Raw genomic sequence first — 16,803 nt, forward strand, 5'->3', positions numbered from 1 at the left:
GCCATTTATTATCATGTTAAAGTGTTTACTTTGGCCTTAAATTGAGTCACTATCTTGTTTCCCCTCGTTCCCCTCCTCTCTTTTTCGCCTTTGCCATATATCTTTTTTACACATTTAACCCCAAGACACACAAACACACTGGCTCAAACTGATTCATGCTTATTATATTACAATAGAAATGCACTGGTTTGGCCCTCGCACTATAGTTTTACTACCTTTCCTCGTGTCTTCGCCTCATTTCTTCTGTCTTAATTAGTGCATCTATAACTCTTTCTGCAGTAACACACACTCTCCCTTCTCACAAACAATCCTTAATTACACCCCTGAGGGTGTGAAAGTGTCTCTCCCCAGCCTGGCCCTCTTCTTTAAATATTGATACTCTGATTCTCTCCATATTAGCAAATGACTGTTGATCACAGACCTTTGCAAGAGTGTGAGTTCGTGCCACAGCACCTTAATGAGGTAGGAGCAGATGAATATTTAATATCCTCAACACATCCCATCACCATTAATGCTTTTATGTGTCTATTAGGGCGACAGAGAATTCCTGATGTGTCCTCCCTCTCGCTGACGCCAAATTCTGCTTTTTTGAATATCGAAACCTGCGTTTACTTTGTGAGCAACTCGATCAGCAAGTTCATTTAACTCCTCTAAAGCAAACACACTGAAACCTTGTGTTTACAGTTAATAAGCTTTATGTGAAACTGATATGAATCTGACTGAATGACAGTAGCAGTTGCTTTTATCCACTTTGGCACAGTTGGGTGTTAGAGGCAGCACTCACTGAGTAACTGTCATTTTCATCATCAAAATGAAATGAGGGTATGATGTGTTGAGTTTAATAGTTTGAACACAGATGAAAATGGCAATTAATTTAGTAACGGTTTTGTTCAAGAAATGTAATGTCTTATTTAATACCCGATGTTATGTAATTTATTTTCCTCTTGATCCACCTAAAATGTTTTTTCCAATAAGACTAAACATACTGCGGTTAGGGCTGGAGGATACGAAGAAAATGAAATATCGCTTTAGTTTTAACCAAATACCTCGATATCGATATTGTAGGGTTGACTATTGGTGCTATCACAAAATATTTACACAATGAGATTTTTGATAAATAATCATCAGTAATATGGATATAAAGATGGTAAATGCAAATAATAGAACAGCTGTGACAGAAAATAACTTCACTTACTGTAATGAAACCTTTAAAACCACTAAAAGACAACAATATGCCATATTACGATATCCAAAGTCTGAGACGATATCTAGTCTCAAATCAATAGAATATTGATTTATTGCCCAGCCCTAACTGTGGTTAACACCAGTGGGTAGTAAGTTAACAAAGCAACAAAGTTAAACTCCATTTAGGGTATTTCACTGAATGAATGCTGGAGAAACAGAAAGTGTGAGGTTAAAGCAGGATAATCCACAGCAACCCGTCTGGGCCATGCAACGGTCTTGCCTTTGATCTGCTGTAGTAGGTGTCGACAGTAAATCCCAGAGAGCACATGCTGCATATTTGCTAAATTTCTGGTAGTGATTCAACATTTATCCCATCCATACATTTTAATTAGCAGCTACATTTACTGATATTGTGACATTACAAACTCAAACACAGTAAATAACAAACAGTATGGATGCAGAATTCATTAATAATGTCTGTTTTTATTTTTTAGCTTGCACATATGTTATATGCATTTACAGGTATGCACATAGTGTGCATGCAGGCAGGAGTAGGCAGGGCGTTGTGTGGTGTGATCTTCCTTTACTGCACAGTATCTTGCACCTCAGCCATGGGAGTGATGTAAATCTCAGCCTGTGGATAGTTGAGCCCTGGAGAAACATTCTTAACAATATGAGTCTTCAGATTATTTTAATGTATGCACACAAACACTCACTCACTCACTCAGTCACACAGTCACACAGTATCTAGAGATAGAAGACAGAAAGCAACAGAAATTAAATATTTTGCTACAGCAAGTATTTCTACCATCACATATTCAGACGACATAAGCATTCAACTGCTTGTGTGTCAATCATGACTGCCAACATTCCCCAGGAGGATTAAAAGGAGTGTTTTTAAGAGAATCAAACAGAGTGAGTCTTCTGTGTAGGAGGGATTTGTCAAATGGCAGACGTGTGGTGTGTGTGTGTGTCCTCGGGGTGAGGGCAGGAATACAGATAAAGTTCCTGTCGTTGCCGGAGTGGAGTGGATGTGATCATGAGTGTGTCAGAGGGATGTTTGTGCTGCACGGTGCCTTGCTGTGAGTGATAAAGACACAGTGAGGACATTGGGGTAAGATGCATGCAGGAATTTAAATGGCATATGTGCACTCTCCTGCTCTCACTCTCAGACACAGTCTGTCACACTTGCACACTCGCACACATTCTTTTGCTGATTTGCCACTCGGCACACAGCCAGAACACAAGGTGTAAGCTGCAACATTAAAAAACTATTAAGCTATCATTAGTGGCACCATGGCAGCCCAGTGTAAGGCCTCGAGCCCTGACGACAACAGCATCTGAACATACTGTAATGAAACCACTGTGTTTCAGAGATTAACCGACACCACACAAGGAGAGCCATGAACAGGAAGGGGTAATAGTAAACAAGTAGTAGAAGCCTCAACAGCAGCCAAGTGATTTATATTTGGAGCTGTTAAAAGAGCTACATTTCATGTTAAAAAACTGGTGGAAAAACAGCACAATCAGGCTTATTTGTAAGAGAGAGAGGGTGTACTACAACATAAAAAATAAGAGTTGGTTTGCAGCGAGAATTAATCTCCCAGCATCGGCTGCTGGTCTTTGATTTATATAAAGGGTAATTATAGCAAAACATGTTTCTTCGTTAGTTCATCTTTTGAACCTACAAAAGCCTTGGGTCACTTTCAGACAGTTAATTCTTCATATAAATATACCACTGTACATAAAAAAGTTAGTGATACAATGCAATTCTAGTCATTTAAGGCCCTGTCACACAGATCCGTAGGGCAGAAACGTATGCTGGCACATATGAAAATGAGCATATACAACGTATATGAGCGTATACAGAGCCTATTGATAGCGTATCACGTACTTATACAAAATGTATCAGAGCGAATGGCCAACGTCTTTGACGAATGCCCAACGGATGCATAACATATTCCTAGCGTCTGGTCATATAAAGGGCAATATCAAAATAGCAGAGAAGAAGCATGCTGTACTTAAAATAAAACTACTGCTACTGTAGAGTAGGGCTGGGTATCGTTTAAAAAATGACAGTACTGTCAGTACTGGTTAAATGCACAACTAAGGCTACAACTATCTAGAACATGGGTTCTCAACGGGGGCGGCAGCACCCCCAAGGGGTGGGCGCTGGAAGCAATATTTTAGAAGGTTCACGTGTCTTTGGGGGGCGTTTGTGTGTACGGCCCGCAAGGTAATTCATAAACACACGCAAAAAATCTACTCCAAAGAAATAAATCCAAATATAGTCAGATATAGAATAAAACTGCCGACTGACTGTTTTACCTGGCCAGAACAGGGTCCTTGAACACAACACGAGCGGAACGTGTCATCAGGTGGTCACATCATGTCAAAAAACGTCAATATTAAACAATGAACGCAGCATGGCGAGTGTAAACAAGAGAAAGGTGGATGCAGAATGTTCCAGGAGAAATGGACGAACGATTATTTCTTTGTGGAAGTAAAAGGCCAGTGTGCCTAGTTTGTGCAGACGCGCTTGCGGTCACGAAAAAGGCTCTCGAGCTGCATTACAGCACAAAACATGCCAAACTGCACGAGCTGAAAGGACGAGTGCGCTTGGATAAAGTTAACATTGTTAACATTTGCTGAGCTATAAAGTGCTGCTTGAAAAAAAAAAAAAAAACGCCACCCCCCCCTCAGCCACTGCTTGAAAGCATTAATGTTATTCCAAGGATACACCATGAATAAAACTAATCTGAATTAATGTTAAAACACTACCGCTCTGGTCGGGACTTGGACCAGCAGCAGACGAGCTGCACTCTGGCTGCTCGTAGTAGCAGAGCTAACACCAGCAGAGCTAACATCAGCAGAGCTAACATCTGCAGAGCTAACATCAGCAGAGCTAACATCTACAGAGCTAACACCAGCAGAGCTAACATCTGCATCACTGCTGCTGATTCAGACTGTGTGCCTTTAAAAAACGTGGATATTTTGGAGTCGACGTCGCTCCATTTATAATTAATGTGTTGGATTTTTGACTTTTTTGCACTTTGTAGTTCTCTCCTCTCATTTGCAACCTTAATTTCCTTAATATTATTGACAAATATGGATTGATCTTGCAATTCTTTGCTTACTGAAGCAAAAACTTTGACTTGGTTTGTATCTAACGACATAATATTTTACTTAAATGATACGCATATGGTGCTACAACCTGTAGAACAAGTGTATCATCATTTTATTTGGCTAAAGCAAGAAGAAAAGCAATGCTCAAAAGATATTAGAAAAACACAAAGGCCAAAGCAGAAACTGTGTTTTGTATTTGTATATTTCTCGGAGGCATTATTCTGCTTCCCAGATGCTATGACAGATATCAGAAGAGGTTAGCTTGATGACCATTACTCAGGGTAGAATCAGACTTGGTAAGCAGCTGGCACTAACGTTAGCAGGACTGTAGGTGGGTGCATACTTTACCACACAGGCACACACACCATTATGCTGTTATAGATAAAGCCAGAGTGTGTAGTAGGCTGACTGCCAGTAGCTCATAGTGTGGACATTCACACTACACAGAGCAGCTGTGTTACATTTTTGGATATTTGTATGGCGCACACACTGTCTGTACGCTCGTTTGTGAGCACATACTGGACTGGACATCGAGTCGTACTATTCTTACACGCCCTGCTGAAACACAATTGTGCTCGTCTCCAGCAGTTAAGAGGTGACACGTGGTGGCTGTGATGCGACATGTTGACACAAAAAGAAATTGAAATAATCACCCAACTGAACTGAACCTTCATTTGGTCTTCTACTCCATCATGTCCATTCACAGTTTATAATCTTGTACTTCATCAGTTCCTTCACAGTGGTACAGAGGGACTGTTTTAGTGCTACTAAATCTCCATAGACATATTACTGATGCAGAATAACTATCCGATAATCCCTCTCCGACACCCGCACACATACCCGTCCGCCCACACCCACCCACATAGTGACCTTCTCAAAACCCCTGGACCCACCGAGATCATTATGTCGGACACCTGTAATCCTGCATCTCTCCAAAGGCTGAGAGGACTTTGCTTTGTTGATCGTTACTGTGAATAGTTCAAGCATCACTATATCTGGAACATATATGCTAAACACTGAGCGAGGGAGGAGGGATCAGTTTTTTAGCTGCAGTTAAGCCAAGAAGCTGGATTTTCCTGTTTTTCAAACACGTTTAAATGAAAGTCATCATTAAGTAACAGAACAAGTGGGGCAATATGGATTTTATTTCCAATCATGTCCTAATATCACTGAAGTAATTTTATCCCAAAATGCATGCACTTTCACGTTGTCAGACTATGTTCTTCAGGCTAGCAGAAAGAGCAGCCAGGGTTGGGAATGGCTTTTGTGATGTATTTCCTCAGAGGGGTCCAGTATGTCCTATATGGCATATGTTGACATGGATCAACTGGTGGTTCCACACTGCATCCCAATCAATGTTGGTGTTGTTTTTTTATTTATATAGTATGTGCAAGTTGTGGGATATTGGGGTCTAAAAATGCCACTTATTGGTATAATGTAAATGCCCCTCTACTCGTCTGAAGTTGGCTATTGTATTGGTGATGATAGGACTAAAGGTTAACACTTCTTTATACTTTGTAATACACATTTTGCTCAAATGTAAATTAACTGAACTATCATGTCAAAATCTCTTTTATTTCTCTGTGAAAAATAAAGATGATCATGCGTTATTCATCAGCACATCATATTGTGTAATGCACAAACGGCTTCCTCCATCTGCTGTTGTTCTGTAAGCCGAGAAGATGAAAGAGAAGAAGCAGGGGAAGGAAAGAAAAATAGGGCGCATAAATAATATCTTCCATTCTTTAGTCATGGAGAAGTTATGATATACCCTTCCCCCCAAACCTATCTCACACGCCTCTCCCCACATCTCCATGCTTCCCTTCAGGACAGTGCCACTATGCAGTTCTGTGCCAACAAGCTGGACAAGAAAGACTTCTTTGGCAAGTCGGACCCTTTCATGGTCTTCTACAGAAGCAACGAGGATGGAACGTGAGTGCTCGATGTGATTTACTTTTGTTGCGTCCAGTGTTTCGAAAAATACTCGTGCTGCCAGTGATGAGGATGAACCACTGAGATGTAGTCCTGGTACAATAAAGTAAATGCTATCAAAAAACACAATTCAAACGATAGTTGATGAAGATTTGTGTTACCAAAGCTCCCAAAAGTCCACGGTAAGAAAACATTCAGATATTGGTGCCTTTCTTAAAGCAGAACACATTGGCTCCTATGAGAAACTGGAAAATCCATTTTTAATAGCATAAAAGTTACAGTAACATAATAAAAAACAATTAAATGTGAATCATTTGGTGACGAGGGAGAGGCAAAAACAAAGGGAACATTAGAGAAGAGAGTGGTGAGAATACATATATATGTATATATATGTATATAGCATGGACAATTTAAGAAGCTGCATACAGAGGCAAGTATCTTGTTCGCAACACAACCCAACTCTTGACTCATGACTTTTCCTTAAATAAATGAACCGAAGAGAGCAAATATGAAAGAGAGAAAAAAAAAAGCAGAAAAGCTAGAATCAAAAAACACAATCTGGATTTTTGATCAATAGGAAAAATGTTGTCAGTTTCTAAAGGCAACTCACATCGGGATGCACAACACTCCCCCATCTCCTCACGCCTTCCCAGAGTGCTGTTCAGCCTCCCAAGGGGCTGTGCAGTGGCAGCGTCAGCCCCATCTAGCCGGAGATGCTTTAGAAACTGCTTCATTAGCCGTCTTCCAGCTTTTCTCAGTATTTCTTTTTTTTTTATACATAACAGGGTGGGAAATGGATTCCCACAGATGTGCTAGAAGTATCTGTTGATGGTGCCAGAGGGGGGTACAAATCAGAGGCCTGTGCGGCTAAAGGACTAACATGGTTTTAAAAAGCTTGAGGCAATAAGTGGAGCACAAGTAATCCAAGGCTTTGGGTGAAAAAAAAAAGGGAAAATTGTGATACGCCTCGTTGCTTTTCGAGAGGATATTTGGGAGGAACTTGATAGGAATGTATGTGACTCTGCTGTGCGAAGAATTTTAGATATCAGAGAAATGCATTTGCATATCATTGCCACACTTGTAGTGAAGGGGAAGGATTTAAAAGCCAGACTGAAATATAAAATGATTCTCTGTGGTCTAAAGCCAAGCGATAAACAAAGCTGGGTACAGCCTTATTTAAAGCATCTCTCCTGTCACTGTAGGATTTAGGACATTAAGCTTGTTTTAGATGAGCTTGCCTCAATAGTACACAAGAGTAGCCGTTTGCAGCTGGCGGAGCTATCAGAAAGCTTGTCTGAAGTTGAAGAGCTTGGAGTTGGCTTGAATCGACTTACGGCAAAGTAGCTGTGAAAGTGGATGCAACAGGTTAAGTCAAACGCTACTTAAATAAAGAATATGAGTATAGATAGGAGTGAAGAGATACAATAAATAAATAAAGCATAAGAATAAAACTAAAATCAAGTGAAGATAATATACAGCAGCAGCAGTGATGGCAACAACGGCAAAACACTACAAATTAATGTGACTATTCTTGTGTCTATTCTTTTTAAAATAAATCAAAACTCGCTCTGAATACTGCGTGCATCTTTGTCCAGCGAGATATCCATGTCTCGCGCAGTCGAGCCTCCAGAGCATGTTGGGCAACTAACCATCATGCAATGCACTCAGCAAGACAGCGATCAAAATTGCCCATGTCCCCGTCTCTTCAGTTGCATGCTCCTCCCCTTATTTGCATATTTATCTCTCTCCCTGGCTTGTGTAATTAACAAATCATATTAAAATGTCTTTCTTTATTATTTTACATATATTTTCCTAACTTTCCTCCTCCTCCTCCAGGTTTACAATCTGCCATAAAACTGAGGTGGTGAAGAACACATTAAATCCAGTGTGGCAGCCTTTCACTATCCCAGTACGAGCGCTCTGCAATGGAGACTACGACAGGTAAACAATGCAGCCGTCCCCACACCATCCTGTCACTGATGGCTTCATTTATCCCCTCTATCTCTACCTTATCACACACACACATAGAGAAACAATTGCACACACAACATGGAAGTCGACCCCATTGACATCTTCTGCCTTCATTGATTTCTGTTGGCTCAATTTACCAACTGCCTTCATGGGTTTAATGAAAATCTCTCTGACTGACTGACTGAGCGTCGATGAGTTTGACCAGCAAACATCAATTCAACATAGTGCAGTATTAAGTCTCTAATTCTTTGTACTGTCACATTATTTTGGCTGCTGTGCGCTTCGGACCTCCCACTGTATCGATCTTTGCTAGATTAGCACGGGTCAGACACAATGAGCCCGTCTAATCTCCAATGAGCTCTTCGACCGATTCTCCTCAGATATAATCTGAGCCTTATAAATGGACTATTATAACACGTACAATCAGTTACATTTAGTTACACTGAGAACAGTGTGTGTAAACTGGTTAAACTAAACCCCTGCACAGAATGAAGCCTTTCCAAAACTCCGAAATATCATAACAATGTTGGAATATCAGTATAACGAGCTCACTATTGACCTCACCCAGCGATGTTCATAGAACACTGCATACTGCGTTATTTCAGATTATGTTAAAAAAAAAGCAAATATAAGATAGATTTTATGTATTTTTAACAATACATACTGTACATATCACTATATTTCCCCGCACTAATGGTCAAAATGTTAGAAAAAGTAAAAGGTTACATCTGTCTGTATGCAAGTTAAGCACCCAAACCGGGTTATATTTGGAGTAAGTACCAATTTGATGATGCATTTTTCCTTTCTTATCATACTAGGTCTTAATATAATTTGGTCTATTTATGACCACTTTACTTTGACACATTAAACATAGAAAACAGTATATCATTATGCTGACTAAATATCTAAAATAATGATAGGTTGCTCTTCACAGTTGGCATATAATTAATGTAGACATGTCGTGTCAGAGGGGATATTCATTTATTTTTCTCGCAGCTTATCTGCCTGCCACTAATTTGAAAGACAGTGCTAGAAAGAAAACAAGCTAAATCATGAAGGAGCTGTCAGGGAGGATGAAAAAGAAGTGACTGACAGATTACTTTAGTGGGGGGAATATATCATGTGGCATACGATGTCTTTTTTCTGCCGTTCCCCATTTTTCTCATATCTCAAACAAAGAGGTCTGTCCTATCTTCTCTGTATGCAGTCAAACTCCAATTACCAAGAATGCTGAGAACCTGGTGTGTGCTCAGAAAACTCAGATAAATCCCAAACAGAGAGAAGGTAACAGAGCTACTGACGGGGGCTGTCTCAGGGAGCTTTAGATACTTTTGAAATAGTAGGTAAAATTGTAAGAGCCAGCCAATCACACATGAGCTTAAGAAGTGGTCACTACCCTGTCAGGGCCAATCATACACAAGAGAATGAGCTGGGCATCAAAGGTACTTCTGTCCTGCGCCCTGCAAAAATATGTGCACACACACTTGAGAGTATAATTAAATGTGACAAGCCACAAGCTACAGCAGCCTGAGATGCTGCAAGTCTTGAAATATCACCAAGACAGCGCTATAAACAGGTTATATACTTGTGTGTGGGTGAGGAATAAACTTTCTGTCAGTGTTTTTTGTATTTATATTTCTATGAGGGTGCAAGGGGGAAGGTCTGTCTGTCTTTATAATTATACAGTTCTTAAGACCCACTAATAGATTTTTTCAAACTCTGCGATGGTACATTATCATCCAAACTGTATTTATGCAAGACACATGGCTCTTAAGGCTGTCAATTATTTTTAATCTATGTAATTACTGTTTACATCATTGGAAGGAAAGCATTCAGTGATTTGAAATGTGTGATGTGTTGTCCATACTCTAAATCAGCTGAGCAGGGCTGCAGCCATTGATTACTTTAGTAATAGAGAATTCTACCGATTATTCCACAGATTAATAGAATAATCAGATACAAATACTTTGCTTTATTAAAGAAAAAACGAATTGGTTTCCTTTTTAGAAAAATCAACATGTGTATTGCTTAAATAGCATACAAAAATATTATATACATTTAGTTCTTAGACTTAAGACCTTGATTGCTTCCATGGAGTTGGATTGAAGATACATAGTTCAAGATAGTTTATTAATCTTCCCTTCATATGTGATGCGCAACACTGCTAAAGTTATATTCACATTAAACCCTCAACTGAGAATCCTCACATCGCAGACAGACAAAAACCAACCACTGCCTGTCTAACTTTGTAGATTATAACAAACAAATCTACATGATTTAGCGAAGTCACTCTGGAAGTCTGACACCACTTGAAGACTCAAGCAGATAAATTGTGGATTTGGAGAGCCGTCGACACTCACAGGGGAAACGGGGAAGTCTGGACATTTAGATACAGCTAAAAACTCACACAGCCTCCGGGTTTAATTGACATTTGTTAAGTTTCCATGAATATGACTATGAAGAGAATCTAAAGAGTTAGTGTCGCTAATTCTCCAGTCGGGTGCCATTAAACCATTGAAGAAGCAGAACCCAGGTTCTTTAATTCACAAATTGAAAATGTGGAAGGAAACACATTTACAGGGATAATCTAAAGGAGGTGAGTTGTCTCCTTACTTATTCTTGCTCTATATGAGCTTCTGGAGAACACTCTTGTCAAACGTCTCTATTTGCTTTGACTACACGTCTGAGGGTTTGGGGTTTAATCAAAAAGAACTTGCTAAATTATAAATAGAAGTTACATAATAACAGTGAGAGTTACATAAGGAGCAAGGCTACATGCATTGCTGTTGTATCTGGGTGAAGAGGTGTATCTCCAACTGCTCGTTATCGTAGTTGGCACTCACTCTACTTTCTCTCCCTTCAGCACATGCTGGAGAAAGCATCGAAGCACCTCTATCTGTTGAGAGTAGTAGCTTGCTCAAGTATGTCAATGGATGACCTACTGCTGATTTACTTTGCACTAGATCTAATCCGTGCTTTAGTTTGGACATGTTCCTCTCGTTAGATGCACCAAAGGGCATAAGGAGAAGTTGGAGCAAGTTCAACGAAAGGGGCATTCTGCTCTCCATACTGACATCAGTAAAGGTGTCTCTGAGACAATGAGTCCTTCCAGACGATTGCATGACTTTCTTTCTCGAGCCAGACAAATATGCGTTGGTGCATAGACACCTGAAAATAGTACTGCACTCTAGTGCCATTAACTCTGATAGGCTTTTTGATTGTTTTCTTTTCATTATGTGGGAGGCACTTCAGTCAGATTTTTCAATTCAATTTTTTTATTTCTGTTCCACGGCCTCACTGAGTGAGTCTTGTATCCTAAAACTAATGAAGGTCCCTGTGGGATGTGGATGGAACTGACAGCTGCGCTTCATTTAGTCTGACTTTCTGTCCCGTTCATATTTTTGTGCCGATGTAAAGTGCTGGGGGGGGCTGTGACAAACAAACAATGACCAGGCTGATCAAAGCCAGGTCTGGTCAACAGTGCTTTTTCTTTGCCCTATTCTTGACCCCTGAGGTGTATAAAGATGAGACCGCATTCCTCACACGGTATCATTGTTTGACAGACCTTTGTGCTGCATGCTCTGATCCTCTCTGCAGAAAGAATTTTTTATAATAAAATACTCAGAGACAAACTTTGAACCTTTTGAGCATCTTTGTTATTAGAATTCACACCACAAACATTTCTCAAATACAACCTGGCAACGTAATGAGAGCAGGTATCCTAAAGCTATAATGTGTCTTATAACCATTAAAGATCCATAGATTCAGTATCAGATATCGGCCAGATTCTTGTGCCGCAAAGGCAACATCCATAAATATTTGAAACGAGAATGAACAAATGCTGAAGGCTACTGGACCGTGCACAATTGTTGGTGCAAAAAATCTGTAATTGGTAAAGTGTTGTTTATTTCTAGCAAAGAACACCCATAAATCCCAGACGTGAATCATCGCCAAAGGCTATCTGCCGACCATATTTTAGTCAGATTTGTAGGTAACCTTTAAGAATATCTTGCAATCTAAAAAAACCTCCACCTTCCAATTGTGTTGGGTGGCGACTGGGTGGCGTAGTAATTAGGTAGACTGTCCTTCAAGTGGCTGGAGTTAAGTCTCTGCTGACAGCGAGAAAACTTACACGCAATCTGCAGTACAATCTACAGTACAAGGAGGGAAAGCAAATTAGGTAAAGGGGTTATGGGAGGAGGATAGGAAGAGAAATGAAGGCCATAACAGATAATACAGTAAAAGCAAGTATACTTGCAATAACACAGAAGAAAAAACAGAAATCCAATATGTCAAAGGCCCTGTTCCAGAAGAACAAGTCAAAGAGAAGAAACTGAGGGAGTGTGAAGAGGAGTGGAAGGTGCTTCCAATTTGTCGTATATTGGAAATGTTAATTCAAATTCTCTACTGTACAGCATATATACATCCCTCATACAGATGGTATACTGTGTTTCCTCTGTGTAGGTGGTACATAAGAAATACATTTGTATGCTGATAATCAATCAAAAACATTAAAAGAATCAATTCTTTCTCATTTTCATGCCTCGGTGACTCGAGCATAGTCTATTTCCATCCCTGGCAAAAGATCACAGACAGATCTGTGTAATTGGAGCTGAAGAATTTCTAAGTTAATTAAATATGCTTAAGAAGAGAAGATATCTGTGGAAGATTAGTTTTGGAGTGTATATTGTTCTGGGAGTTCAAGAGGACATTCAAGGACCTGAGTACTTTGATGAAGCTGTGAGTTAGAATTTGAAATAAAATGATGACAAATGCTTTGAGCTGGTATGATGATAGCATCCTGGTACTTTGAGTAACATGGCGTGCATTAAAACATCCACACTTAGCGCTAGCACTGCGTATGGATTTGGGATGAGTGACTTTTTTCTGTTGTATATTTCTGTATCTAAATTACCTCAACCTGTCCCCTCTCTTTTTCCACGTTGGACGAGTAGCATCGTGTTCCTACCACCTAGGTGCATATTTTCTCTCTCGCAGCATTGAAGATGGCCTCAAAAGAACAAACTGTCAACACAGAATGACAGAGCCAGGTGGCAGGGAGGAAGTCGGGCTTATTTCAGGCATCTTTCAATTCCTCAGTGACAGGAAAAGAGTCTCTGATGTGCCGCTTGCTTGCATTTTCTTCGGATCTGGGCTGGTGTCAGTACTTGTGTAAGACGAAGTGGGGAGGAGAGGGGAGACACAGGGGCTGAGATCAATATGACTCAAGAATGACTCAAAGAGCCATGTTTCTTGCATCGTCTTCATTCTGCAGGGACTTTGTTTCTGCTGCATTTGTGTAAAATGTCATCAGAGTGGATTTTTTCAGATGTTCTTTTGAATGGGGAAAGTTAACGTGTGCCGCAAGTTAGGATTTTTGGAGGAGGTGCTTTATAGAAGTTGACTTTTTCTGAGCCAGCTGCTCAGCCTTGTTCTGAAACTGAAAAGAATCCCAGTTTTAGAACAAAGTAACATCGTTTTTAATTGATGTCAGGGTTCCCCTATCACCATTTTAAAACACTTAATTATAAATACAATTATATCAATGGACTCCAGTATAATGTTAAAAAAAAGTTATAATAAGACACCATGCGGTTACTTAAGATCCACTGAATCATTCAGTCATTAACACACCAAACTCTACAACAAACTTGTTGGTCAATATATAAATAAACATCCTCAATGTTCCTTTTCCTTGTAGCACTCAAAAGTGATGATTCGCCGTATGTATTTGGCACAGAAAATTCCAAGGCTCAAAAGTGTTGACATGAAACAGGATCACACACCTGTGGCTTCTGTCTCCTTGTTAATTACAAAAGCCATAATTATGATAATGACGTTGTAGCAGAGGAAAGCGGCTATTTCATCCCCAGCGTGACGACACTATAGCACCTATTCAAACATGCACTGTATTACTCAATTGCTCTAAAAGTGTTACATGTTGGTGTCACAGTTGAAACAAAACCAAAAACAAAAATGTATTTCTGTAAAGACCACTTCCTTTTCACACTGTTCGTTTAAAATAAATCTCCAGATGGCACCTTTTTTTTTAAACGCTGTGCCTCAGAGGTCATTGGTCTGATGCCAAAACTGGAGAACAGCTCTTTCTACATGCCGAGGAACGAATAAAAGGACAGTTTAGCTGAAGTAAAAATGTCTCTCCTTGCACAATACACATAATGTTCTGCGCTGACTAATCTTGTGTGCAAGATCCCCAATATCGCCAAAGCGTTGCCACACCATTGTAGCAGTACCATCATGTTTGTGAAGACTGATACATTTGTTGTATGGAATTAGGATCCATTCTGGAGCTTCTGATCTTTTGCTTTTGAGCATGTGCATCCTTTTTGGGACTTCTAGTCCTTGGCTTTAAAATTGAGTTCATTTATAATTCCATGACAACTGGGTGAACTCCATCTGCTAAGGAAGATCGTGTGCTCCAGAACAAGCTAATGAATAGACCTTGTTGCTCCAGAACGAGCTAATGAATAGACCTTGTGGTAAGATCGTTTGCCAACTAGCATGCTGCTTCAAAATCAAACTGATTGTGTGTATGTCTGATTTTCTTACCAGAACAATCAAGGTGGAGGTGTACGATTGGGATAGGGATGGCAGGTGAGTGTACTTGCAATTTTCCATTGAAAAGGAATCCAAACTTATGCAAAGTTTAACGTAAAGTTTCTCAGAAATATTCACCCGAGGAACCGATCATTTCCTGTATTTGTACCTGATATTTGTTTCTCACTCACTGGTCTTTCTCTCTTTGTATTCCTTTTCACAGCCATGACTTCATTGGGGATTTTACAACCAGCTACCGAGAGCTAGCTCGGGGGCAGAGCCAGTTCAATGTGTATGAGGTGAGTAATTTCAACATTTTCACAATTCAACAACGTGTCTGTTGGCTTCTGAGATCTGGAGTCCCACTACGTCTCGCGTCTTGGATCCCATTTCTGACACGAATGACATTTCTATCTGGCATCATCGTTGTTTTCCATTACACTAGCACATTCCGTTCCATCTTCTACTCCTGCGGAAAACCAATGCATTTATTCAAGAGTTACAAAAAACATGTCCAAAAAGTTATACCGTACAATCCTAATGTATTTCTTTAAATGCCATTTGTATGGTACAGGATGTGTGCATGTCGCTCCTGGTGGAGTGTATTGGATGTGTAACTAATTCCCCAAGCAGTAATACATCCAATTAAATATGTCAAATGTTCAATTGTTTTTAGATTTACTTTGCCACGAATCACCTGGATGCTGACACAGATAGAAAAGAGCTATTAGAAGCAGCTTGAAACAGGATTAATAGAAAAACAATCTAGGGATTTAGATTGATAATAGCAGTTTCTCAGTACTTCTCACAGGATAGATTAACAGTCCCTTAATAGCACACAATGCCGCTGTGTATTCAAATTACAAACCCAACTCATTAAAATGTCCCAGAATCCAAGGGTTATTGGCAAGGCATCAAAATTACTTCCTATTTTATCCAAAACAGAAATTATTATGTGAATTTATGAGGAAACATTTCTGTTGAAAGATTATGAGTGTGAAGGCCACTGTTAAAAATTAACCCTTGTAAAAAAATGAATACATTTGGAAGTTAAAGTCAAAATCTCACCATAAAGGAGGACATGCCAATACCTTCAGGCTTCTGTTGGTAGCCTCCAGCCGAAGGACAAATACCTGTCTTTTGGATGTCAGCTCCATTATACGCTACTCTTGATTCCTCTCTACCTCCCAGTGAGACTGAAAGGCCCTTTAGGTTTTGCATCAGCAGATTGTTCGGTGTGTCAGACAAATTGCCATCCCTCTATGTTAAATTAGGGGCTGTCACTTTCATGCCCAGCAGCCATAGAGGATAGAGGTAATGAGCTGAGACGTCTTTGGTCTCCAGATTGAATTTTCTCTCTTGTTCTGCTACAATACGAGTACAATAAATGTAAGTCTTGTAGCTTGAGCCTGTCTCAACCATCGATTCTTTGTAGCCTTGGATTTGTGTCTGAATTTCCAAACGTGACCCCTGTAACAGTGTGATTGACGTGTATAAGACACTCAAGGCTAGTCGAGGCTAGAATAGGAAAACCGACTTTTGTAAAAGATTGTTTTTGAGACGGAACTTTTCAATTGTTTTTTGCACATGTCTGTTTTTATGTTAGGGTATTTTAATTAATAATTTACTATTGTAAGATTTTGTAAGCAATTTTGGCAAAACTAAAACAATTCAAATATTATATTACTGACACTGATTTTCACACCTGTATACAAACATTTACATAAAGTCATTTGTGTTTTATATACAACAATGTTTATATAATGTATATATTATTATTCATTCACTAATTTCAGATCACCTGTACCTCTTTTTTTTAGGTGATTAATACAAAGAAGAAAATGAAGAAAAAGAAATATGTCCACTCTGGAACGGTGAGCATGGACTGGCACTGCTCCTCACCTACTTCTCTTCTGTTTAACAATTCTCGCTTTTTTTAATCAAGCAAGTGTTGGCTCCTCGGAAGAAGATGCCAGTGTGTGCTTTATATGTTGTGAAAAAAGGAATAAAGCAATAAATGCTACATTATAT

General features: G+C 39.6%; 1 protein-coding gene across 1 annotated transcript in view; it reads left to right on the plus strand.

The window, feature by feature from the left end:
- cpne5b (copine Vb) overlaps positions 1-16,803 on the plus strand; it is a 104,766-nt gene that overhangs the window by 71,828 nt on the left and 16,135 nt on the right. Inside the window, exons 8-12 of the mRNA XM_029431775.1 lie at positions 6,140-6,243; positions 8,080-8,184; positions 14,788-14,829; positions 14,996-15,071; positions 16,593-16,646. Coding sequence (XP_029287635.1) covers positions 6,140-6,243; positions 8,080-8,184; positions 14,788-14,829; positions 14,996-15,071; positions 16,593-16,646 — 381 coding nt within the window. The remainder of the gene's footprint in view (positions 1-6,139; positions 6,244-8,079; positions 8,185-14,787; positions 14,830-14,995; positions 15,072-16,592; positions 16,647-16,803) is intronic.

This window comes from Cottoperca gobio, chromosome 5 (genome assembly GCF_900634415.1).
Source record: "Cottoperca gobio chromosome 5, fCotGob3.1, whole genome shotgun sequence".
NCBI lineage: Eukaryota > Metazoa > Chordata > Actinopteri > Perciformes > Bovichtidae > Cottoperca > Cottoperca gobio.